The following is a 27273-nucleotide window of genomic DNA, read 5'->3' as shown; positions in this document are numbered from 1 at the left end:
ATTTGCTCTGCATGCAGGGAAATTTGTTCAGCCGCAAACACAGCTAAGCCACCACCACCTCATATATGCGTCTCTTTCTTCTACCCAAGATTTTTTTTTTCCAGTGATATGATTGTGAAAGCGCTGTCCTCTCCTCATACAAAAAACAAAAGCAGCAAAAAGCAGACAAAGGTGTTTCAGGCCCTACCAAATATTGAAAAACAAACAAACAAACAAAAACAAACAAGCAAAGAAGCATGTGACCAGAAAACCCTGGTTAACTCTTCTCTCTCCTGCAATGCCAAACAAATGATAAAAGCAAAATGAAAAATTATGAATAAACAAATGAACTAAGGTTCACTCAATTATGTGCGCTAAGGCCTTTACATAAGGTCAGATCAGGTTTTCCCAAGTCTAAAAATTTTACCTGTCTCAGGCCACGCAAGAGGGTGCCAGTAGCTAGCTATTGAATAAAGTTAAAATAGTTAGGTAACTCTGATATTAAAATTTTGTCTAATTTTATACATGACATTTCGACACAGCACATACACACAGTAAAGTGAAAAAAATTGGCAGTGGCTTGGCTCGGCTATGCCAGGTTATACATAGCGGAAGCTAAGGCATAGCTTGGTTAGCCTTGGTTAATCTTGTTTGCAAGTTCGAGTTAGTCTGGTTAGTTGTCACATGGTTTGTCACGCGGTTGGTCATGTGACCAGTCACGTGGTGCGGTGCGACCATGGTGGGAATGCGAGCACGGCGAAACTGCGAGTTCATAACTGGGCTCAAAAAGCGAAGCCTATATGCAATATAACCACCGCCTCAACCGCTAACAGCTGCTAGCAGTCAAATGCAGTGATAACTAAACATTACCAGCTACTATGTTTTAAACTGAACCCCTTCTCTTTACTAGCAATGGTTTTACTGCTTTTTACTGCAAGAGGAGGCTAACATGTGGTTCTGCGTGCTGAAGTGTTTTGAAGCGAAACCTCCATTCCAGGTTTTCAACAGGGTAGTGTAGTTCCGTTTATGACCTTGAAAAGCTTTAGAGGTCAAACCGTGCTGCAGTCACATAGGCCATGGAGCAAAGTCACGTAGGACACGGTGGCACATACTATATGCCAAACCAAGATGGTGGGCCACCCCCCAAATCTCTCGAAGGTCAAGGTCAAAGGTTGAAGAGCTTGGAGAACTTGCGATGCTATATGACAATGATCTCATATAAAAGGAATTTGAATAAACAAGCACATCAATCATGGAGATAGATACTCTGCTTGACAATGAGGGGGGGGAGCCATCGTCTGTGACGTCAATGGATAGCTGTGTGTATATATATACCAACGGTGAGCTGGCGGGGGTAGAAACTGGTTTTGTGATGGTGAAGGAAGAACATCCTGCTGTGATAGCGCACCGGAAAGCGAAGCTTCAACGTTTCAATGAGGCTACGAAGAAACGCCATGCCGAAGAGACAGAAGAAGAACGTGCGACACGAGTCGAGAAACGACGGAAGTGTGCTCCTGCCAAGAAACAGAAGAAAGTACTTCAAGCGGTATGTCTAACCAGTGACGCAGAGTCCGAGGTTTCTTTGGCCTCACCAGGTTTAACCAAAGCTAAACCACAGCTAATTTTTTTTTCCGGTGCTATAGTCCTGTACGTCAGCCAATATTTTGGTAAGTCTTCTAGACTTACGGCACTGTTTCAGTTAGTCATTATATCTTTAACAAAATGGCCAACAACGCCGCGCCGGCTTTTCTGCGACACGGGGCCCTTAACGCTATTACGTTAGAACAACCAACTGCGGTACTCGTACGCACCTTCAACTAGGCCACCGATGCGGTCGCTGCCATTGTGAGAACTTGATGGCGAGCCGCTGGGATCAATGCTGACGTCCGCCAAGTCGCCAACCCTGCAAACACAGAAAGAGGCTCAACAAAGAATTGACACACCTTCACATTTTCATTGCCTGCTGAATCACCTACATTTCAAAGATCTAGATCCGTCCAACAAAAATAGCGAACACTTACTCCAAGAGTACGACAAGTGATCGGCACTAGCTGCTTTGCAAATTGATTAACGCGATAATGATGCCATGCATAACAGCACAATGACTGTTTATTTATGCAGTAGAACGCTTACAGTGAGTGCTCAATGGTTTTCGGAATGTATGGGCATGGGCTGTTGAATCCTGTCTCAAAGCATATTTGTTGCCAGCATCCGCAGCATGTTCTCTCCATGTCGGACTGCATGCATGTCCAGCTTACGTGCAGCCCTACCGAGCCTGACACTCTGCCTCGACCTTATCACTGTATCACAGTTACCTTATCACTGGTATCACTGCTCACCTCTGATTTTCTTGTACCAGTTCCCACACAGGGGAGGTAAAATAAGCTAACTCTGCTACCTCTGTTCATGTGACCAGGTGAATCCTACACATCCAATGCACCCTGCTCTCAGCAGCTGAATGTTTTACACACTGCATTGGCTGTGCGTGCACTAATGATGTATGCCAGAAGTGTCACATGCATGCACGAATGCCCACACGTACACGCGAGCACACACTCACATGATAGCGAAAATTGGGATGATTTTTACCCATTTCTACAGACAGAAAACTGAATTTTTAATGCCCTTATTTGGTTGCTCAAGGATACACTCGGACTGACTTTCAAAGCAATCCCCGTTTTTGCATTAACTTTGAGCGACGAAGAAAACAGATGCATGAGCCGTGGCATGAACACGAGTATGGCATGGTTGCGGAACGGCTCTGGCAACTAAATAAGTGACATCTTGTTTTGGTGAGCTGCATTGATGACATTTTTTTCGCCTTTGGTTTCTTGCACATGCGAACATGCATGGGCTGGTTTTAATCATACAAACCCGCAACCTTATTGCACTCAGGAACAGATAATCACCTAAACAGAATTTCTGTAGCATTAACTGCATTAAAGATCGGATACTCGAATCTTTCTTCTTGGTATGCGATGCTATCAGAGTAATGATGCAGTCCAAGGGTTCTAACCTACCTGACAAGTTGTACTAGCCTTTACTGGCTCTTAACGCAGCATGGGGCACAACTCATAGCTATGAGCAGGCTCAATAGACATGCTCCCTCACTGGCACCCATCCTCACTAAGTATTTGTCGCCCATCACAGCCATGGAAGCTGGTCATGCAGTGTGGAATGCCAGTGGATGCTAAAGAGCCCCGTGTGTCAAAAATTAAATCCAGAGCCCTCCACTGCACTACCTCTTTCTCTCTTCCCTCTTTCACTCCCTCCTTGCTCCCTTCCTTCAAACTGCTGCCCCTCCATCATGAGGGAGACAGTTACTGCACCTTTCCTTTCGTCAAAACTGATTTGAAGATAGTCCAACCTTGCACTGACTGCCTTCTGTCTCCTTCATAATATTTGTTTTTCACTCCCTAACACAACAGGGCCTAAATACTTAAAAACCCGAGCACCTGATGAACACATCCTCCATGGTTGTGACCGAGATCCCGAGGCTCTCAATGCCGAGCTGCTCCTTCTTCTCCTCGAGATTCTTCAACAGGGGGATGACATCGGACGCGGGTGGGAAGCCCAGGTTGAACATTGCCTCGTGGCCAATGTCCGATGTCAGCTGAGCAGCAGGTATGGCTGCCGTCACCTGTTCCGTGACAGCGCCCAAACTGCAGTCACTTCCTTTTGCTATCCTCATGCGATATCCAGTTCCTGGAATGAGAAGCAATAAACATGACGTTAAAGGGGCTGTGAAGGGGGATCTAATAAAGTTGCGGCATGCATGGGATATTGAAGCACACCGCTTCACAAATAGTGTCCAGCAAGGATTTTTTAAATGCGCTTTGTAGAAGCCGAGTTATCTGTAGTTAAATTGAATTTCAGCGTCTTCGCGCTTTTCCCTCTCCTCTCGTCACTTTTTTGCAGGCTGGAAAGTAAGCGCTCCTTCGCCGACCCCCTCTGGGAGCGGAGCTTCCCAACCCGCCGGAGCTAAGCGGCTTATTGGCCGCGGCCATGGTAGCTGCCTGACGTCTAAAAGAATCTAACCAATGGCCACCTCTCACGTTGTCTACGCAGATTCGGGGGACGGAGGAGGGTGCGAGCATGAAAAGTCGCCTGGAAGGGCTCGCCAACTTTGACACGTGATTGTGGGTCGTCTGCTGCGTCTAGAAGAGTATTATTTGGCTCTGGTTTTCATGGCAACACAGTGATTAAGTGAGCTAACGTGCTATCCTTGGAAGGCGTTTCAGGGCGCCTTTAAGGGGGGAAGAGGGTCTTAGAGAAAAATTTTTTAATATTGAACTTAGCATAATGAAAACCTCAGCTATTGTGTGCATGTCAAATATGGTGTCCATTTTTGTGTATATTATGTCGTTTGTCATTAATTCAAAAATTTCGGTAAAATTTTTTTGACAACTTTTTTAAAAAATTGGCTACTCAGATTCAAATAATTTTTATCCCAGTAGATTCTACTGTTATTAATGCTTGCAATAAGGGTACTTTCGGTGTTCTAGCCCTTCTGTAACCAAAGTTACAATGTTTTGAAGTTCACATAAAAATGGCGAGGAAAAAGATGATTTTTATTTATGCCGTTTAATATTTTCAAATTTTATTAAGAGTGCTGTTAATGGTTTTATTGCAAGGTCCAATCATTCAGCTTTCAAATAAAACAAGAATGGTGAAAATCGCGAACCAAAGCCGGGAAAAGCTTGTCAGCAGTGTGTAGGGTGGTGCAGGAAATGAAACTGAGAAAAACGCAAAGAACGAAATCAAACATTTTGAAGCTGTGTAAGCACATTACAGTGCTTAATTTTGAAAAACAAACAGCTTAGAAGGCGCATAGTGAATAGTCTGAACTACATTTTTCCCGTTGCCGCTGCTTAGCAAGCTGCAAAAATTATTTCGAGGGTGCACACTGTATTGTGAAGCAGTCTGTCGATCGCCACCAAATCTACAACCACATCGGTAACTCCGCAGGCAATCGAGAGTTGGCATCTACATGCTCGTTCGCTAGCGTCCACATCTTGCGCTAGGTTGCAGAAACTGCTGCTAAACTGGCAATTTTATCAACGACATGGTTCGCAATCCTCACGGTAAGCGTTGGGCAGAAATGTGTCTAATCTGACCCGCTGCTGCCAATCTCGCCCGAGCCTGCAATCTGCTCCGTGTCGAAGGCAGACGCCGAAGCTGGTAAACAAGCGCTTATCACGACCGCCGAATTGCACTCCTGTGCCTCGTTATTCCCTTATCCCTCTTCCAATCACTTTTTAAGTAAAACCACCCTCCGGCTCTCCGTCATCCTCTGCAGCCGCGATATGCACCGTGCTCGGAACGAACGCCGGAACGGCTGCCAAGGTCGCATCATCCGCCGGTTCACGCTCAGGCACTCCGCTGCTGCTGGTTGACATCACTGCCAACGAACTTATGTCTTCCACTTGCTTTCTGCGGCCTTTTTTAAGTTTTTTCCCAAACTTATGCGCGCTGCGAACTTCCGATACGGTTTCAAGCCACGGTGGTCTTTTCCTAAATGGCGTCGCAGGACAAGCGCGGAGTGTTAAAAAAAATGGCGCCGGCCAATGAGACGCTTGAATTTCACCACGTGGTGTCCAACAGCCAATAGCATTGCCGCATTTTATATTTTGTTTTCTGTTTTTTTCTCGACAACCAATCGCAGTAGACCTTTCGTCCTGGCGGGAAAGAAAGCCAAGGCGTTGCTCTTTCAAACGAGTCCAAAGTCAGCTAGCTGCGCTGGCCACTTTTGACGCAACACGTGATGCAAAGCGGGCATTTTTTAACCTATTTTCGCGAGCTCTCTCGTCAAAATTGCATTTTTGCGTGTCAATTTGTCGTAAACTACGCAGTATTCAGCCATGAAACTTGAAATTAAGATGGAAAATGATGAGACTTATCCAACTATGACCAAATTGAAAAGTCGATTTTTTCGTGATTTTTTGGTCCCAAAGACCCGCGTCCCCCATTAAACTAAGTTAATGAGAAACTGTCACTCGGCGGACTCCACGCATCTCAATCATTTACGGAAGATTAAGTGGCCATGGCTGCGGGAAGCGTAGTGCCTGCACGGGTGCATGCCAGTCCTGCATTCATGCCGCAATTTCGTTTCTGCAATGCAGAAGAGCTGCACTAAGGGCTCTCCACAGCAACTGCCCCCAAGAAGAGTCACAAACCGTATCGCTTCTTGAGGAAGAGGGGAGATCCGCAGCACTGCAGCCTCCCGTGGGCTACAAATGCAATACGGTCGCCCAGAGCGTCGGCCTCCTCCATGTAGTGGGTGGTCAAGAGGATCGTCTTGCTTCGGCGCAGGTTCTGGAGCAGTGTCCAAACTGCGCGGCGTGCCTGTGGGTCCATGCCGGCCGTTGGCTCGTCCAAGATCAGGATCTGCCGGCAGACCCAAAAGGGGACGTGTAACTGCAAGGCTCACTGCCCCACATTATGATTCCGCTTAGAGTTAAATGGACATTGGTGACAGCTCCATCCAATATTTCTCAATAAATAATAACTCTTAATTAAAACGAATTCTGTGGCTCTTTCTGGGTAAGTTGATATTCACTTAATACTGAGAAAATTGGATTTAAAAAATTTTTCCTCTCACTTGATCCAAACTCGTGATTCCAAGACTAACAAGGACTCCGTGATCCCTATTTTGAAGTTAATGACAGTGTAGCTTAGCCTCTGTGATCAGTACTTGAAAAAAATCTCTTGATGCAAAGACAACACTTGCACTTAATTGTCCTTTACCTTTGTTTAGTTTTAAAAGCCCTGTTATTCAGTGAAAGTATAGACTCTTTCTCATCAAGAACGTGCTTATCTATCGATGCAGGCCAGCTTCAATTTTTACTTGGCATCCCTCTAAAACCCGCTACTGTCCAAAAGCCCCAAGTGAAATAAACTGATTTTAGCCAGTAGATTGGTTAGGCTTGTGACAGTCTTAAGTTAATGCTAACACTACATTCACAGCTTTGAAAAACACATTGGATGATGACCAAGAAGAAGGCATGCTCTGAAAAGAAGACAAAGCTGCCACTACAGTCTTCGTGAGACTGCCAACTGAGCCAAGCACGAGTTCGCCAAAATGAAATGTTTCAGTTTTCTAAGTCCTGCTAACGGTGCCATGTTGTGCGAGAGGGTATAGTGGCCATGTAACAAGTTGTGTGACCCATTAACTGTCATATGGCCCAATGACTCGCTGTCATTGAGTCGCCCTCATATGACTTACTGACCACGCCCCATGGCTGACCCAACAAACAAGCCCTGCACACAACTACTAATGGAAAACCGAAAAGCAATTCACACTTTGAAAATGTCACCGAGGATGTCACAGACTCACTTTGGAATCTCCGATCATGGAGTTGCCGAGTGAGAGCTTGCGCTTCATGCCGCCCGAGAGGTCCTTCGCCAGCGCCGACCGCTTCTCGGCCAGGTCGACGCTTGCAAGGATGTCGTTCACGTGAGTCTTCCAGCTGACGTCAGGGCTCTCCTTGAGCTATTCGCAGTATGAGCAAGAAGAAAAATTGTGTTTTTCATTGCACAGAAAGATTACCCTGCATTTTTCTCCTCCTTTTCTGTGAGTTATCCAACTCAGCTCACAAAATGCATATGCTAACTATTGGTGAAGGGGTAAACAGTTTCTCAGGTCATGCATTCTCTTTTCGTAATCAAAGATTTGTTCCTATTGTCCAGTAATAATTTTGTCACATTCCCTCGGTTATAGCCTACAGTCAACTGTAATTTGAACTAATACTCCAAGACAACTTCTTCTGGCAATGAAGCGGACGCTATCGAGCAGAATCGCACCTTCTCTTCTTATGCAGCACAATAGTATAGCCTCAATTGCAGTTATTGTTAGTTTTCTCTTAAAACATAGTATGTTCTCAATATTCGTTACTTAAGGCACATTTCTAACACAACTGACAACTTTAAATGTTAGCAAGCCAAAGAAAAAACAGTTTTCTTTATTACAACGAATTAGCTGGGCACGCCAGCTGCACAAGCTCCAGAGTGAAGTTACTGGGCATGGGGCGAAGTGCCAGGTGGCTTGGTGCATCGTTGTGCAGCCAAGCTGTTTGGCAGAATGACACAGTGACAGATGGTCCATTCCTGTAGCCTTCTTGTCATTGTCAAGAAAGGCTGTAACCGAGCGTGTGCTAAGAAACCAACATTTGTTCAGTGATGCAGCTTTAATAAAGGAGAGCCTTTTTAAATACAGTGTACTGCCGTTTGTTTCAACCCACTTAAACAAGTAACCAGTTTATTCAAACAAAGCTTTGGCCCAGTACACCCACCCGATCCTGATTTGAGGGCTGCTAGCCTTGAGCTCAGAAAACAAGCAATCAAGTGAAACGTGCAGAAATGTACTCTATAAAATCTACAACATCATGAAACACCGTTTCAGTTTTATTCAATGCAGCATGATTTTTACTGTTATGTTGTCATGCACCTGCCTGGGTAATTATGAACAAATGCAGTGCCAACTTGCATGAAACTAGCTGTAAATCCAAGGGCTTTCTGATAAGAAGTGCTTCTGTTTACTTTTATTTGGTTATAAACCCATTTGTTTGCTATCATTTGTACAATTATGTGTGCTTATAGAGCCATATATCATTTTGCATGCCAGCTTGTCAATCTCTGTGTCTGAGTGGGTAAAAGTAGCAGCGCTCTGTACACATGAAGTGCACTCGAAACTTTAATCGAATTCAAACGTGCTCATGTGACAGCAAGATAAGTCTATAAAGCTGTTTTCTAAGCTATGACAGCAATGCCCATATGCTCTGTTCAAAGGGGTAAGTACAAAAAAAAAATTACGGAATTTTCGCCTAAGTTCTATTAACGTGGCAAAGCAGAATTGCATGAACAATAACGAAGATGATGAAGACAGAGAATTCCCTGACTGTCTTCGTGCCGCAGATGGAAGCTGGAGACGACAATATGCAACGCACAGCACGAGTATGTGTTGCAGTGTGTTGCACAAGTATGTGTTGCAGTGTGTTGCACGAGTATGTGTTGCACTGGAGGCATGACCGGCTGTGACAATAGACTAGTTGTCTCGTGCACTGACCAGCAAAGCTGACCTGTTCGCACTGCCGCGGGTTTGAATCCGTTGCGGCAATATTTGCTCGATTTATTTTTATTTATTTATTTCACTAGGCACAAAGCGTCAAACATCGCAAGATCTTGCTTGGGGTTTACCCATCGGAATAGTGCTTTTGCAATAAAAGACAAAGATCAATAAGTGGTTGCAGAGTCACCACAAAAACACCCAGTTTTGAAGGAAGTCTTGTGGATGAGAACTCACACTGTAGAAGAAGTAGAGGTGCTCTTCGACTGTCAGTTCATCGAAGAGGACATTGTGTTGTGGGCAGAGGCCGAAGCTCTCACGTGCCTTCTTGGTCTGTGTCAGGATGTCGTAGCTGTTGATATGCACCCGGCCTCGAGTCGGTGGGAACAGCCCTTCAGAGTTAACAACACACATTTAGAGTGACACCTGAATGCAATAATGCCTTTTTTTATTATAATTATAACAGTTCATTTTTGACAACTTAAACTCAAGAGACTAGAAATATATTTTAATTATGCAGATTTCAAATTAAGGGGAGCCTTTTTACGTTGCTGGGATCGTAGCATCAATTTCAACAAACCAGGTGTTCAAAATAAGCAAGCTACAACTGGCTTTTATATATATGACATAAATACACTGGGGAATGCAGATTTATGTACAAAACAGACACTGCTCTAACTGCTTGCCCCAGTGACAATTAGGAGTGCTAAAGGCGCAAAACACAATTAATGGCCAACCACCATTCTCTAGTGTTGAAAATTGCAGCCAACACAACTGCCGAACATAACTAGTCTTTGCAGGTAGCGGCAATGCAACCTTGGGTTGGACGAGTGTGACTCGTCATTGGTGATACTGGTACAGTCACCCACAACGAGTATAGCTTGTGGTTGGTGGTTAAAGGTTTAATGAGCATTTCCTGCCCAAATAACTAACATTACTGTTCAGAACAAAAGCAAGGTACATGCACAAACATTTCATGAACTGCAATAAATTTAGAGGCCTGAAAGCGGGTAGGATGTCAAGTGCTTGCTACTCACCAGTGATCATGTTCATTGTGGTTGTCTTGCCTGCGCCATTGTGGCCCAAGAGCACCGTTAGTTGCCCGTCGTAAATCTGCAGGGACAGGTCATCGACGGCTTTCTTGTTTGAGCCCCTGAATTTCTGTAAGACAGAAAGAAGGATGTTGCAAAGCACAATGATAGAGAAGGCAGCACGAGGCACAGTAACACGAATTCCTGTAAGCGGATTCATTTCTAAACTTTATGGTTTCTTTAATTCATCAAATTTCACAAAAAATTTCATAGTTACCTTCTTAAAACGATACTGTGGACAAACTGAAGTTTACATGTATCAGCAGGTTACCACATTTCAATAGTAAAAGCTACTTGCACATGAAAAAAGGACTTTCATAAGCTAAAAAAAAAGTTGGAAAAAAAAAAGAAACATATCACCACTGTCGGCCAGTTCCACAAGCAAACTATAGTGCCAACACACACGTGCACAGTATGCGCGTTTGAGACTATGTAAGTGTGAGCACTGCAAATACACTAGATTCAGTATTGAAACATGCGGTTCTTTACACACAAAAAAATGTTTGCATTTTGAGCAACATGTTTACCTTGGTAACGTGTGAGAGTGCAATAGTCGTGCGCGCGTCCTGCGGCGGGGGTTCGAAAACAACATCGGAACTGGTCTCTTCCGCCCCACCGATGGTGCCTTCCCGCTCGCTGTCGTGCTCCAGCGCTGCGTACCAGTAGGATTTCTGGAAGACAGACCAGTTGGGACCAAGAGTAAAATTTTTTTTTTTAACGACTGTCGACTGGAATGCACAGAGCTTCAGTCAGCACTGGTATTCTACCTAGTTTAGATGCTTCTAAATTTTTTTTTTTTTTCCTACCAACACATCTACAATGTACAAGCAACGTCTGTGAGCTCGCCAGTCCTGGCCTTTCCTACACTTCATGAGGTAGAAATCAGGTCCTTTTAATCGTTCCTCTTGAAAAAATTCTCTTCTCAGACATGACCTTTATACAAAGAAAATTAGCATGGAGGGCTCATTTGTTGGCCTTGAGACAAAGTATTATACCGAAGGAATTGGCATAATCTTTACGAGCCATTCAGAAAGCACATGAAGTGCACTGAAAAATTAAGTTTTCAAAACGAACAGGCCTGTGCGTCGCTGTAATAATGGATGTTGCAGCAAGGCATGAGAGATATGGGACTAATGGTTGCCACTGCATTTCCAGCATTGTTACAGAACACTGACAGATAAAAGTGCAGAAGACAACGGTAAATAAATTAAGTTTAAAGAACTGTTCGTCTGCTTTGCAGGCAGCAGCAAAACACTTACTTCGTCTACACTTACTTCTACGGTGCGTGGAAACCTCTGCATTAGCAAAAGCACAAGAAAAAGAAAAGACAAACAAAACGCAAAAAGAGAACTTAGTTTGTAACTCAGTATGCACTTTTTGTGGAAGAAGATTTGTTAGTACTAAACGTGTCAGAATAGCCAAAAACAAAAAAACAAAAACAGAATTAGGGCAGCAGGCAAAACAATCAAATTTAATTAGAGCCATGATAACTGCTGATCACAGACTGCTAATGGGTTAGTTTCTAGAAAGACAAAACAATGCTAGTTGTTTAAGAGGGAGAAGAAGGTATAAATGCCATCCTGAGCATGCAAAATTGTTACAATACTTTCACCGTGTCATGCCACAATATGTGAAAAGTTTCTGGCATGCTTCCTTAAAAGGTAGCAAGCAGAACAGGTCACTTGTACCTTTTAATGCCTTTTTCAAGCATTCCACTCATGATACTCTTACCCTAAAACAATACCGTGCTCCCAGGAAACTGCTTTTTTTTTTGTTATCAGCTAATATAAGAGTGCTGGGAATTGCAGAAAAAAATCTGGGGCGGTATATTGTAACGATTCTCTTCAGAGTTCAATTTTTTGCTCTCCTGCCATCGGCTAGCATGCCGGAACCAGTGAATGCCCCTGCAAGTTTAGCTGTCAATTACGATGTCACAAGCCACAGTTACCAATGGCAGATGACCGAGATAACTAACTAGGAAACGAATCGTTACAAGATACAGCCCCTGCTCATGCCCACAGGTGAATAATAGAACGAGTCAGTACGAAACAACGGTGAAATAATCAGCATTTTCTTGATAAGCGAGGCAATGTGAATATAAGCCATGCTCACCGCTCTCAGATAACGATTTACAGTGTTTCAATGGCCCATCAGCATAGTGAAATGAAGCCCTTGAGCCCGCATGCATTTGTGCACATCTACCCAATGCACCCGCCATGCTCCAGCCAAAATAAAATAAAGAGCGAATAAAAAGCTCCGCATGTGCATGAACCATGCGTAAATCATACACGTAGAATTCATTCACTGTCACCAAACCCAAACAGCTCCTGAAGTCACCAGAATCAACATTAGCCTGAATTAAGTGACTTTACATTGCATGAATGATTCTCAAATTGAACGAGATTCACATGCTGGCTCGAACTTACTCGCAGCCATTCCATTTACGCACTCACAAAAAACACAGCGGCATCATCCAAGCCACCCTTTTCTCTCACTGCTGTTCCTCATGGCTCCTTTCCGTTTAAAAACATAGTTACCAAGAACTAGACAAGCTCTCGCATATCTCTGCTCACTGCTACATCTCAAAATTTTAGCCTTAAACTAAAAAAAAAAAAAAGAAACCCAGTCACTTTATAGAGTTAGGTTTGAAGCTACAAGGCCATTGCACTGCTTATGCTAGCGACGTCTTGCAACAAATTTCTATGAGGCTTCATTACAACAGCAAGTGCGCATTACATGAAAGGATTAAAAACCAAAGCCTTCAAACAAACTTTGAACAAACTGCAGAGAGCAAACTAGGCAATGCAGAGTCCATACTTCAGCAGTCATAAGTTCATCTCAAGAAGTCACTCTCACTTAAGTCAGTACTGTCACAGGTCTCATTCCTGAGAAAAAGGCAGCATACAAATTAACAAAGTAAGCTAAAAGCCTGGTCTGCAGAAGGGAGGTGCCTACCTTTTTGCTGCTAAGAGAGATGACACAGATTTCTAGTTCTTGTAAGCATAGTCATGTACATTGATGGTGTTAAAATTTAGCTGTTTGAAGCTTGCAGGAAATGACTACGTGAACCTCACAAATCCAAACACGTTGAATTCGAACTTCGTAGTATGTTCGAACAGAGGCTTGGCCCTGACGACACTCGAAGGCTCCCCCTTGATTCATACTCCGCATACTTTGAGCAAACTTCCAGTCCACTTTGAGTTCAATTTTCCGTGAGTCGACTACATAGCTTCACCTTTGAAACGTTAAAGCTGCATCTCAAACACAAGTACTGCTAACAATCTTCTCTGCCGGGTCCAAAAAAAAAAAAGGACTGGAAAAACAACATTAAAAAACTCGCAACACAATAGCACTAGAAGCTGTTGCTGTCTTTACCAGGAGTGATTTCATTTCTTTCCAGCCAATAGAAATTATCCTTTCTGGTGAAGTCACTTACCACCAGCCAATGGGAATTATCTGCTTTTTTGACATCACTAAACAAAAAGGCATACTGTCAACGCAACCAGTCACAAGAACAGGTGGGCTTTGACGGCGCCCAAAGCCCACCTTTTTCTGCACACAATTTCTGCACAGCCGTGAAGCTGCAGTCAAGCTCACTACATTTTGCAGAATTTACTGACCGGCCGTGCGTTTCAAGAGTACACAGGGCAGCTCCTGCATGAACCGATCACATGGGAGAGCTCCTCGTGCACTCTGGACGCTCTAGAGTTTACAGGCAAAGCATACCAGGTCTAGAGAGCCTTCAAGAACGACTACCAGTCAGTCTACTGACACCACCAAGTTTATACACAATGAAAAGTGCCGGCAGTACCGGTTGTACACAAAGCAACCCAAACACTTTAGGAAAGCAGTTTACTATGCAATTCTTGCGTAGCGAACTCCTCCGCCGCATGCAACCACCCGCCTCCAGGTGTACCGCCCCATGCTGTACCGTTGACTAAACCGCGCCCGCACTCCACGTGCAGGAAGCAGCGTGCACGTAAACCCGCCCAGCATAGTCCAGGAGACGGCAGGGATGACAGCTTACCTTCCGAATTTTAGGCTTAAGTCGGTTCCACACGAGCCGGTAAACACGCCGGTACCACCACTTCGACTTGTAGAGAGCCAAATGCCGGTTGTGGTGGTATCGCTTCCGGTTCGCTATTTTACTGGCGACGGCGAGACTCTGTGTCGCCGAGGGACAGGAAATTGCGCGCAGAGCGGCAGAAAGAATTTCAAATTCTGCCCTCAGCCGCGGGAAAGGTTACCAAAGCTCATTTTCATCAGTGAGGTCATTTTGCATCCAGATAGTGAGCGTGAGTGTGTCTACAGACCATGTTCACTTCATGTAATGTGTGGTAAGATACGACTTTGGATAAACAATTCCACTTTAATAGAGCTGTTTTTTTCCTGCCCTCATGAACTAATGACATTATTCGTGGCGTCATTATTTCTGGAAACCCTGATGGGCGGGTTTTGAGTGACACTGATTCTGATCAAAGCCTTCTGCTTAGTCAAACCTGATTAGAATGCCTTGGCTAATGGCATGGTCTGCTGGCCAGGAAAAATTTACTTTAGTAAACATCACAAAAATAACCTATGATTTATTATTACGTGACAGAAGCAGTGCACACCAACACTGATAACACTGCCTGAGGTTTTTTGTTTCTGTGTTTCGTAAACAAATTGAGCCGTGCGGCATGACCAAATGGTGTAAATGTGCCATGCGACCATAATCTTTAACAAACTGTCGTTATCAATTTCACTACATCACCTTAAATTTAACGGGTTCCGATTTTCTCAAGAAAAGCTCGGGAAACACAGCCTTACAAAATCCCTGAAATCTAATTTAACCACAGAACTATAAAATTGCACATCATTATGGCAGTTGGGCCAAACCATCTTACTCAACCATCAATAGCATAGGTATTGCTGTAGAAGGCATGCTGTGAGAGTTACCGCCATTCTGATTGCATACATGCTCAAACAGTGGCGGTAGCTTGTTCAAAGTAATGCATTTTATGCCTTGCAACACGCATATGTTTTAAAGCGAAACTTTTGTAAGGACAAAGCTAATATACGTTGCTTTTGAATTTTATGTTTCCAGCTTTAACTAGGTAAGTTCAAGTTCACAAGACATTAGCAGAAAGCCGATAGTGCACTTAATAGGTGACTGTGACCTACCAGTTTTGCCTTGATATATTATTTAGCCTCATGTGGTTCAAGTGCTGGCATGGCAAAACAGTAGTTCAGTTGGACGGCAGACACCATGGCGATGCATACTACGGAATCATAAATACAGTACAGCGTGGCACACTCACAACGTAAAGCCCACATTATCCTTAACACAACTGCTAACCTATATGTCCAGTGCGCAATCTTCGTCGAACGAACACCTCTTCTGCCATTCCATCGTAATGTGCAAGTTACCTTCTAATGTTAGTTACTGTTGTAGTTCCGAATTTCAAGCAGAGCTTCATTCCTACTGCCACGATGTACCCTGTTATCTCAACAATTCAATATCTATTTATTTAATTACAACACTCCACCAGGTATTTAATATTTCCAGAGGTGCTCTTACTCTGGGGAATACGAATGGACTTTCTACAGTGAAACTTAAATGCCGATAATCCCACAGTGCCAAGCCAACGTACCGTCAGCTGAAATGGCTTTCAAACATTTTGCGAATGCCACTACTGCCAGTACAAGCAACTATAGAGTAAACTACAGCAACATGCCAGTCTGCTTGCTGCTAGTACTAAGTCCTTTAAGTTTGCCTCCTCTGGATTCAAACCTGCGTATCAGTCAGAGTGAGTTACGAACATGATGAGTCCATGTACCGTAAAAACCGGACTATAGGTCGGACCGGAATATACTAGGTCGACCCCCCAACTAACCAATTCTAAAAATGAAAAAGATCTTTTTCAATAGGAAAAGTACCGAAAGACATCCTTACTTTGAAACAAATGCGACTCGAGAGGTTGCACAATGGTGAAAGTATTTAATTTCATTTAAATGCTGCTTGTATGTACACCCGGCAAATTTTTTAACAATATTGCGCACCAATCGGCCCGCGTGTTTGTTTCTGGCACAGGCAAGTACGGCGCCGTAGAGCAAAGCCCTCCTCTTCATGAATCGCCGCAACCAGGATGGCGAGCCTTTGAATTGCGCCCTCGTGAGTCTAGAGGCACGCGCGATCTCTGCCGCTTTCACGCGGATGCATTCGGCAGTCACAGGCAGCGATCTTGCTCGCAGCGCAACGTTGCCTTCCTATTCTCGATACACTACGGTCTGCCCACGAAATGATGTTTTCTTCTGGGTTGCTGCAAGTTGTAATACGCAGCTTCTGCCTCCGCCAGTACTGAATGCTCTTTTCGGATACTTCAAATTCGCGCTGTGCCGTCAGGTTCCCGTGAGCTTCCTCGTACTCAATCGTGTTTTTCTTGAAGGCGACGGTAAACTGCCGTTAGCTTCCGTTTTGCATCTACTGAAACGGAAAATGGCGGCACTGCTGCTGATGGCGATGGTGATGGAGGCTGCTGACTTCAGCCACCCATTGTTGCAAGACTTCCGTATTTTTTCCGCCAATGACCGGTATATAAGACGGGGGTCGACTTTTCACCATGGTTTTTTGAAAAAAAGTTCGACCTATATTCCGGTTTTTACGGTAATTAGGCCTGGAAGAACTAAACAAGCTTGACGGTATGTAGGTATATTTGGTTTCATGGTCTGGTTTGGTTTTATGGGGGTTTAACGTCCTAAAGCGACTCGGGCTATGAGAGACGCCGTGGTGAAGGGCTCCGGGAATTTCGACCACCTGTGGTTCTTTAACGTGCACTGACATCGCACAGCACACGGGCCTCTAGAATTTCGCTTCGATCGTAATTCGATCACCGCGGCTGGGATCGAACCCGCGTCTTTCAGGCCAGCAGCCGAGCGCCATAACCACTCAGCCACCACTGTGGCTGGTATGTAGGTGTATGTCTGAGCGAGCTGACGTGTGCGTGAGTCACACTTCTGAGTGAATCCAGCAGAGTTGGGTGAATTTGACTTTGTGTAAGTCCACGCGAGTTTCAGTAAAACTGGGGCTAAGTGAGAGAGCCTGAGTGAATATGAGTCTATAAAAGTACTCGCTCTGTGCAAGCAAGCAAGTCCGTGCAACTCCGCAAGTTAAAGTACATAGAATTATGAGTGAATATTAGTCGGTATGAGCAAGTTTTTTCAAGCTCTATGAGTCAAAATAATCGGCAAAAATAAGTTTGGTCCAGTATGGGCTTGGTAAACCCAAGTGGATCGAAGCCCAGGCGAGGCATGAACAGAGCTCAGCACAACCTTCCATTGTCGTGAAGCTGTACACGCAAAAACGAAAAGCTCTTTTAATAAGACAGCGGAACCTGTTCACAAAAATGCCCCTCGGCAGACGCACCTGCAGAAAGAAGAGCGGGTGCTTGGGGATGCCGTACTGGAAGGGCCACACATTGTCGAGGTACCACAGCAGGAGAGCGTAGATGAACACCGAGACGAGCATCATGAGCACGACCTGCCCGAGTGTGACGTTGTCGGCAGGCACGGCTACGACCCCCAGGTTGCTCCATTTCGCACCGATGCCTGAAGGAGAGAGCATCAGGTTTAACTAACGAAAGAAGGGAGAGAGTGGGCTGTGATCCTCACCCAAATACCGGTTCGCACTTTGTTCACAATGTACAACTAGTGAACTCTGTTCCTAAATTTTTCGGTCCTTCCTTTTTTCAATGCGGAAACCTGTACCCCAAGAGTGAAATAAAAAAAATACCTAAGCTCTGCCTTAAGCGTACGACGCAATAGAGTAATGGATTAATTCCTACATAGGCAGATTATCATTCCCTAGTTTAAATTTATAGATCTCTGGGAGTCCTCATACCCCTCCTGGTGCTGTGGTGCAGCGCTTAAGTGATGCGCCACTGCTCTGCCATGGCAAGTGCTCTCATCGGTGGGTTTTGTGAGGCCCAGGTTGCTCTTACGAGCGAATAATCATTAATTTAAATGCCACCTGCCATGGTGTGCAGTTTGTCCACTATCTGGTGGGCATGTTGTGATGACGCCATAAGTTCACGTGACCTACCTGGCCCACGCGCCTCCTACGTTGCTCTCTGGGCAACCGCTATCAGAGTCATGCTCGTGACTTTCCCAACGCTGACAACGCTGACGCTGGATTTTCTGGGCAAAACGGCCTTTAACACTATCGCATTGATAAATAGGGAAGTAATGGGTGAAACAGAATGGCTCCCACCTTGGCCCTCAAAAAAGGAGATGAGGCGGAAGGCCCAATAGAGGCCGCTGTTGGGCAGCAGCGAGGTGGACAGCTTGGCGGCACGGCTGATGCTCATGTAGTTGTCCGAGCCAAGAGGGTCCAGAAGAGTGGTCGGCAGACTGTAGCTGGTCACCCAACCCACCGTCGAGAAGATCACCCCGATTACGGCTGCAAGGGGACAAAGTGGCAGGGTTTTAACACAGTTAAACCGAGTAGACGTGTGAAAGCTTGTGTGTTTAGCCTGATTGGCTCATGGGTCGTCGGCACGCCTGGCAAAGATATTATACTCAGGTTAAGCTCTGATCAAGGTTAAGCTGATCTGATCTGTTTGCACTGCAGATGGAAGTTGATGATGTGTAATGCACAGCGTGGGAGTGTGTTGCCGTTTAACATAAGGCATGATCAACTGTGGCGATAGCATAGTGCTCTCGAGTAGTGGCCAGTAAAGCTGAGCTGTTCGGCGGCGCCGCGGGTTCGAATCCCAGTCGCGGCAGTAGTTTATTTATTTATTTATTTATTCGAGATTAAGGTCAAGGCTTCAGCGATGGCCCAACTTTTGCAGCTTTGGTTGTGAAGTAGAGCTTTCGCTCTAAAAAAAGGGAGTCAAGAAGTTGGTCAGTCTCGACAGCAATGGACAGAAAGGGCTAATCAGGGAACAATAGGGGAGACCTTTGTTCTGCAAGGGACATGACCTGGCTGATGGTGACAATCTATGCCACTGAGCCACTGAGATAGGCATGCAATCACTGAGACAAATACCCAGTTATACAGACAAATGTCTAGTCACAGAGACAGATGCCAGGTCACACAGACAGAAGCCTGGTTGCTGAGACAGGTGATTAGTGATAGAAAGGTGTCTAGTCACCGAAACAGATGCCCAGTCACAGACTAAGCATCTGCTACAGGTCACAAAAAATGACTTGCAGAAGGTATACCTCGCTGAACATTTGAGTGTGCAATTGACCATTTGCGGAAAAGTTTCAGCGCATGCGCGGTGAAGGCTCAGCCAGTGCCTTTTGTTGGTGATCTGGTCTTGGTTGGAAAACATGAGCCAGCATTCCTGCGCTGTAGTGCGCTGTAACTGCCATGTAACTGCAACGCGTTTCTATCTAAACTAACCACGTGTTTTGCGACAGCGAGATTTGGGCATAATAAAGGCTGTGACAAGATAGAAGACGCACAAGACGAAGCCGTTGATGGGGCCAGTAATGCACGCATCCAGCACATTTCGAAACAGGTGTTCCTGCTATATTTCGCGCTTGCTGCCATGTGCACACAGTTCGGTCGTCTTAGAAGAGTTTTGCCATCGACGCACATGCATATTCGGTGCAAACCGAATGATGTATACCAATATGAACATTCACCTTAAATGCTACAATGCCAAGCTGTGCTATCTGCGCATTCTAATGCTCCTGCTGCTCGTTAGCACGCAAAGCAATGCTCTGCCGTATCAGCATGAGCCGTGGTTGAGATAGTACAACTGGCCGTTTACAATAATCAGTTAAGTGTGGCCCGTGGCAAAAGGTGCTGATGAAGTTAGCAGAAACCCCTGCCCTATCAAGGAAGCGCAAAAATAAACGTCTGTGCACATAAGGAAAGAAGTGGATGGCATTATATTGTTACACTCGCCCCCGCATAGGCGCACATTCATGCACATTTTCCTTTGCTCATTCGGCATTCCGTTGAGGTAGCAGAGTAAAGGTATTGCCATACATGGTCGTTTTTCAGGCTAATACATGAAAACTCTTAGCTCCACCCCATTTCTAAAAACAGAAATGGGGTGTTCTTCTCCTCTATCATCCTCTTTCGTTACCAAACGCACGTTTCCAGCAAAGAAACAACACTAAAACAACAAAACAAGCGCACGTGAACTGCTGAACACTGTCTTGCACATGTTTACTCGAGGAGCCCTTTCCAACCAAAAGTGCCAGCGGAGCTTCCCAGTTTACACGACAGGTGGTGCTCACTTTTCCGCAAATGGTCAATTGCAGATAACATATCACATTGTGTAGATAGCACTGAAACTGTGGTACTGCCACAGAGCAGACAACACTCAAGATTAAAAAGAAAAGAGCAACTTCTGACAATGAAAAGAACTAAAGAGACAACAAAGGCTCTAGGATCCTGCAACCACTTTCAGCTCAACTACGGAGCTCATCAAGCTTCCTCAGAATGCTTGAATAGCTCACTGCACAACAAACAAAGTAATCTTCTCGGTTTCAAAAACAAAACTCGCATATGGGTCCAGCCACATATATGCAAGCATTGTAGGATGAAACCAGAAGCAGCTGTGTCAGTTCTTGCCGTCTTCGCTTTGGTGTGCAAGGCTAAAGCACCAAAAACAATGCAGACAAGGCCTGCACGTACTCACACATCTGAGAACAAACACAGTAGGTGTTTACAAAGCGTATGCAGAGTCTTACTAAAAGCATGTTGAAAGTGCGTGCACCCACATTACAGAAGCTGTCCATCTCAAGTGATACAAACTACACACGGCTTAAGCAGAAATTTCCCGCCAATGGCTGCTGTGCCAGCAGTCTCACCACTGTTGAAGATGACGGTGAACAGAAGCAGGAACAAGATGGCCGATGTGGCATAGATGAGGCAGATGAAGAGGAGGAGGCTGTAGTCGCTGTACAGGAGTACGGCGGCCAGGGGTGCAACGGGGATCTTGAACAGCACCAAGCTGATGGTCAGTGTGGTGGCCAGCACAAGGAAGCCGCTGGCAAACGTGCCGATCCAGTACACCCAGTCAGTCAGCCCCATCATGCGCATCAGCTCCTGTTGGTGGGCACATGCACGAGTGCTTTTAGTTTAGCACGCTTTCTTAAAAGTGCTGGCCCGTGCACCACCTGAGTACCGACTGCCATGTCACTCATAGAAATAGATGTAAATGTCTCTTCCACTCTAACCCCTCCCTGCGTGCCAACTTTGAACATTTATTTCTTTTGCACGTGTGCCTTCACCTTTGCATTCCACCGTTCCCTCTAGCCCACTCCTTCATGCTGGAGTGTCTAGTTGGCATTGCCCCAAAGGGCAGCCAACTAGCTTTGGAGTCAAGCTACTGATCGATGTTGTAATAGCCTGTTCATCACTAGTAAGGTGGAAAGTTGGGCGAGTTGAATTAGATTCACGGCGAAAGGTGGCGCGAAAAGAACAAGGACCAAAGGAAGAGGCAAGGCACTCTCGTGTCGTAAGCGCTTGTGTCTCGTCTTGCCTTTTCCTTTGGTCCTTGTTCTTTTTGCGCCACCTTTCACCATGAACTGTTCATCACCACCATCCCCCCAACCAGCTACAGTACAGAACAAAGGCTGCTCCCACTCGCCTCCAATAAATGGTATTCCGGGCCAGCTGCGGTCGCCTTACCGTTCATTTTCTCATCCACCTATGTGACTCTCCAACCCCTGCTACGTCATTTGCCTTCCTTTGCTATCCCCTCCATTACATCAAGCAAACATTGGTTATCATGCCTTTGCATCACATGTCCTGCCTGTGCCTGTTTCCCCTTCTTGATTCTGAATCCTAAGATTACAGCTATCATTCTCCTTTGCACAGCTTGCTGCGTTGTGGAGGAGTCTGATATGTGACTGCAATAAAGTATCCCCCACACCCCCCCCTCCTCCTTAAATGACTGGAAAAATTGCACTCAAGGTCCACACACAGGTGTTTCCTGCGGGTGGTCTCCGAGCACCATAAAGTTCAATAACTAAAACTCTCCCATTCAATCAAAATAAACTGGAGTACAGTGCTACCAGTGGTCAATCAAACTAAGTGGGTAAAGAGGAGAGAAAAATGCAGGCGAGGGTGGCATAAAGTCTGACGAAGAAGTGAGATTAGAAAAACTTTTGGGATGGAATGGCTGCAGTTCGCACAGGGATAACTGGAGACCAACGAAAGAGGCCTCTCTCCTGCATCGAACGTTGTCCAGCTAATGCACACTGGTGACGGTAATGCCTGAAGATAGGCTTGACCAAGACAACTTCGCACAAGAACTACTGCACAGTGCGTCACCAATAGGCACAAATGGCCAGCCGAAATAACGAATGCAGTAGGCAGGAGGTGCTAAGTGACTGAGAGTACCTTGCCAATCAGGCTGCAAAAAATTCTACACTTTGTGCCTGGCATCACCAATACACAGAGAATGGTGAGAATTAAAGGACGCATAAGGCAAAAGGCATTACTAAATTTTTTTCAAGGCAACCTTTCGCATGTTTCTCGCATGTCCTGCATGTCAGAAAAAAACGACCAGTCTGTGTGCCACCACGACTTGCACGAAGACTGCAACCACTTCTCACCCTGATTCTGGATGACTTCTCAGAAATGACCCTTCGAACATAAATAGGTGAGAAGACGAGGTAGCTGTACACCACGAACATAGCGATGAGTCGAGAGATGAGGTCGAACTTGCTGTCGTCGTTGTACTCCGGATAGGGAAACCTGTGCATTGCAATCTGAAAAGAAGCGGTAAATAAATTGAAGGAAACATTAAATCCAAACAAAAACACCCTGGACAAATATGAAAAAAAAAAAAAAATTGTAGGGGTTTAAGACGTGCAACAGCAGGTTTTCATTCTTCAATTGAAGGAGGCACTTAAGCTAAGCCTTAAGGGCATGAGACGTGGCTTAATGTCCTTTGGTTTAACGTCACTTTGTGGTTTAATGTCCACATATGCAGAATTGCTCACTCTCTACTTAACATTCATAAATGGCGGCGAGTACTCATACCACTACCAGCATAGTGGGGCATCGGTTAAGTGATGCACCACTGCACTCGCTCAGGTGGCTGCTCCTATCACAGCTGCCCGCAGGGATTGTGTGACCCAAGTTGTTTCAGTTGTGCACTGACGGTACCCCCTTAAAAACTTGGCACAGTGAAGCTTTCGCTTCAAAAATACCAAAATAAATTTCATCACCACAAGTACGCTAAGCGTGACATGCAGAGTAGTGTGTAGGTGCTACTTCTGAAAGTTCTGTTTTAGACAGCTATTTATATTGGCTCAGACGTACATCACTTTGAATTCTGAACTTACCACTAGGCTTAGCACCTTCTGTCAGTGGCTTACTATGGAGATTACACTGTTATGTTCTTCACGTCTGAAACACCTAGCCCTGAAGCCACAACCCAGTTCCACTGAGCTACTAAAGATTTTCTTTGGGAGATCAACAAATCTCTTGTTTTGCTGCAAAATCAAGCTTCGACTGCACTGCTCTTTATGGCTCAAGATCAGCAGTATGCAACATCAACGCAGTTCACATATAAAGTGCTTGGGAGCAAGTTTGCACAAAATGGTTTGGTAAGATGAGCTAAAATGGCGCCTAAATCTAGTTTTTCTGAAATATCTGAAGCTCTGAATACTTCGTGAACAGTTTCCTCCATTCTAATTTAATCCACTGCCCTCTTCAAAACTAAAAAGACACAAGAGCCTTTCTCAAACGTTCCGAATGTTGAGTGAAGCCTTGGAGACCCACAGCATCTGAATCATTTTTGACATGCTGAGGTTCTCAGCACAAAAGGAATATGTGTCTGCTCATGCAGATCAGAAAGAAAAATTGGCAGTGGCTTAACTTGGCTCACACTGGAATTCAGCGAAAAGCAAGCATGCTTGCTAAGCGTCTGAGGCTCGTCCAAGGCAGCTCCGCTACACACTCGCGACAGCCTTTCTATACATACCCACACGACCTCGTGGTTATGACGTGGTATCACACGGTCTTACGACACCTCCATCGGATGTCATCACGTGGGTTCACATCACCCCGTCGGATGTTCTTAAAGTCAAAAGTCAACCCAAAGGTCAACCAATGTCAAAGATCAACTAAAGGTCACGGGTTCGACACCATAACTTCACCACATATGGTCATGCACAGCTATCCCTGGTTGGGTTGAAGGTCGTTCAAGGTCATTCTCTGGCCTACGCAATGACTGCCTTACCTAGCATAATGAAGCTTTTCGCTTCAATATCTGCTTCTCGAGAAATGCAGAAATCAAATGATGCCTCTAAGTAGCTTGAACAACATCACAAAACAGTCCAGAAGAGAGGCCAGGGTAATGAACAGGATGAAGCTCTATCAACTGTATGTTTTTATTTGGAAGATTCTGCTTTATGCACACAAGCTGATGAAAAAAAATCAATAACAAAACTATTGTGACAAATATGACAGCCTTTTCCTCCAAGACTTTGTTACTGAAAAGACCGGGAACAAATGTGTGAATGTGTCATCTATCTCTCTGCAGCAAAAAATTGGCGGTGGTTTAGCTCTGGTTAAACCTGGAGCGACACGATAGCTACAGCTGGCCGAATGGAAATAGGTCACGTGACCAACCACGTGACGAACCACGTTATCAGCCATGGCGCCGCGCCACCGCCAGCTGCTCTGCATCACGTGACCAACCCCGTGACAGCGTGGCGGCACAGCCACAGGGTGCCAGCGCCACCACAGGGTGGCAGCGCTGCCACAGGGTGGTGGTGCCACCACAGGGTGGCGATGCCGTCGCCACACAGTGGCAGCGCTGCCACAGGGCGGCGGTGCCACCACAGGTGGCAGCGCCGCCACTGCCACGGCGCCGCCGCGCCAAAGGCTCGGAATGCTACCGTAATGTAGCCATCGCAGCAAAAAAAGTTATTATATCGATTGCAACAGTTTTGATGCAGCAATAGCACAACCCTCTGCAGTAATAATGATGTCTGGCAACAAAAGGTACATTTACTGCAGAGAGAAAACGAATAAAAAAACCCTTTTTTTTTTCTACCGCTTGTGAGACTTGTGAAATCAATACCGAAAAGGAATCCACGATCACAGACCGTAATTGAATGCCAGCGAGGCCTAGCCTCTGAGATTTGCAGCTTGCAGATAGAAATAAAGAAAACTGTTAAAGCCATTGCACTATGACGGTGGTGACAACACCTGAAGTTCATATTTTGACATTTTCTAGCTTATGAAAGCTCCTTTCCAGTGAATGTAGTCCCTGTGCCATTACAATGAGCTAATTTATAGATACAGGCCAATCTTAGTCTGTTCTCCAAGTCCCTTTCCGTTTCAAAGCACTCTCTAGGCAGTCTCTTTCTGAAAACACACATTGCCTTCAAGTTTTATGAACAGATAAAAATAAATTCAGTTCTTGGGAGCAAGTCAAGTATTCCCGTGCTCGTATACCACTGGTATTTCATTGTCAAGTAAGCCACAGCTTTTAAATCATTACTGCGTGCATTAAAGAGGTTGTGACACCGAATTTTAACATAGCGAAAAGCTTGCCAAAGGATTCCAGCGCATACAAAGGGGGCCTGTAGACAAGTCTTAAAGGCAAGCACACTGCCAAAAGCAATATTCTGTTTTGATTTAAAACATGCTTGGTTCCCTTTCATGACCTAGGTATTGCGAGCATGATCGGCATAATGCGTGAAAATGGGTTCAGAAACGCACCGTTCCCAACGTGCGCACATGTGACCACCAGCGTGGTAGGAGACGCACATTCCAGTGCTGACAGTCGTGATGCAGAAAGTGTGAACGTAAGGCAGCATGACTATGCCTGCCAAGTTATGACATGTTACCAAAAAAACCAACTTGCAGAAATTGAAACCAAACCTACTGCATAAAAGTTCTGCAATATTAAATAACCACTGGTGAATAACAGGACATGTACTGATGCCTTACACATTGTTAACAATGAAAACAATGCAATTGACAGAACTGAAGTCTCTACTCCTTCAAACAAAACAAATAAGCACCAAAAGTGAAGCAGGCCGACATCAAACAAACAATGCAAATTTTTCACGTAGTGTTGACTTTTTGCTGCAAGCTGATATTATGTTCCCCAGCTTCATACATCGCAGCCTGTGACAAAAGCTGACACAACACTGATGTTGTGTCAATCTGAGATTCCTTTACCACACATAAGGCGCATCTCAGAAAGTGACCTACCTCTGGTTTTGGATGCTTAAGCTGTCCTGCCTTCTCCAGGAGTTTGACATGTTCTGTGAACATGTTGTCCTGCAGTCCCCACATCAGCGCTGAAAATTTGCACGCGCAGTAAGCACTGGTTATTTCCCCCTGAAGACAAAATGACTCTGCTTTTAGCATCTTCACAGAAGCAAAGGCACCAATTCTGATGGCATGATGTCAAGAAGACGTACTTGTCGTTACAGCCGAGAGGTGTGGGGCTGACTCTAGCTCTTCTGGTAGACACTGCACTTGTGGTTAGAACCAAGCTGCCTCGCTGAAGCTGTTCGTCCAGCTATCATCACCATCAGCCTGACTATGCCCACTGCAGGACAAAGCCCTCTCCCATGTCTCCAATTTACTCTGCCCTAGGTCAGCTGCAACCACCGTATCCGCGCAATCGTCTTAATCTCGTCCACCCACCTAACTTTCTGCCACCCTCTGCTGCACTTGCCTTTTCTTGGAATCCACTCAGTTACCCTAAGGACCTAGCGGTTATCTTGCCTTCGCATTACATGCCCTGCCCAAGCACAGCCAATATGCACTTTAGCCTGTCCAGATATACTGTGTAACTATATATAGAACCACAAGGTTTGCTGACTCAGGCTGTTGCAGGCCTGGTTGAAGTTTTTCAAAATGATGATGATAGTGAATTTTTATGGCGCAAGGGCATCGGCGAACAAAGAGCGCCATGGCACAAGGTATTTTTCGTTTTCTCTCATTAAGCTGAGCACCAGGCCAGGGGAAGCTTGTACCAATTGTATCACCGGTGAGTACCCGGCGGCACTGCGGATCGAACCCCACACCTCGCGCATGCCAGGCGGATGCTCAGCCACTAGGCCACCAAATTACATTTCAAAATAATTATTGTTCTGCCTACGCGTCATTTGCATTTTGTATCCCTGTCCCATAATCATCTTCACCAAAAAATGTTA

The 27273-nt window shown here is 45.2% G+C and overlaps 1 protein-coding gene across 4 annotated transcripts in view; it reads right to left on the bottom strand.

The window, feature by feature from the left end:
* LOC144103990 (phospholipid-transporting ATPase ABCA3-like) overlaps positions 1–27273 on the bottom strand; it is a 77817-nt gene that overhangs the window by 30884 nt on the left and 19660 nt on the right. For all 4 annotated transcript variants that reach the window (XM_077636751.1, XM_077636748.1, XM_077636750.1 and 1 more), the window contains exons 4-15: positions 26321–26409; positions 22699–22854; positions 20947–21184; positions 18383–18571; positions 17540–17721; positions 10662–10805; positions 10081–10204; positions 9281–9435; positions 7316–7471; positions 6156–6366; positions 3435–3684; positions 1791–1882 (exon numbers count right to left, since the gene is read on the bottom strand). In XM_077636751.1, the coding sequence (XP_077492877.1) occupies positions 1791–1882; positions 3435–3684; positions 6156–6366; positions 7316–7471; positions 9281–9435; positions 10081–10204; positions 10662–10805; positions 17540–17721; positions 18383–18571; positions 20947–21184; positions 22699–22854; positions 26321–26409 (1986 nt within the window). The remainder of the gene's footprint in view (positions 1–1790; positions 1883–3434; positions 3685–6155; positions 6367–7315; positions 7472–9280; positions 9436–10080; positions 10205–10661; positions 10806–17539; positions 17722–18382; positions 18572–20946; positions 21185–22698; positions 22855–26320; positions 26410–27273) is intronic.

This window comes from Amblyomma americanum, chromosome 9 (assembly GCF_052857255.1).
Source record: "Amblyomma americanum isolate KBUSLIRL-KWMA chromosome 9, ASM5285725v1, whole genome shotgun sequence".
NCBI classification, from domain to species: Eukaryota; Metazoa; Arthropoda; class Arachnida; order Ixodida; family Ixodidae; genus Amblyomma; species Amblyomma americanum.
The sequence above is the reverse complement of the archived record's forward strand: the minus strand, read 5'-3'. Positions and strand labels throughout refer to the sequence as shown.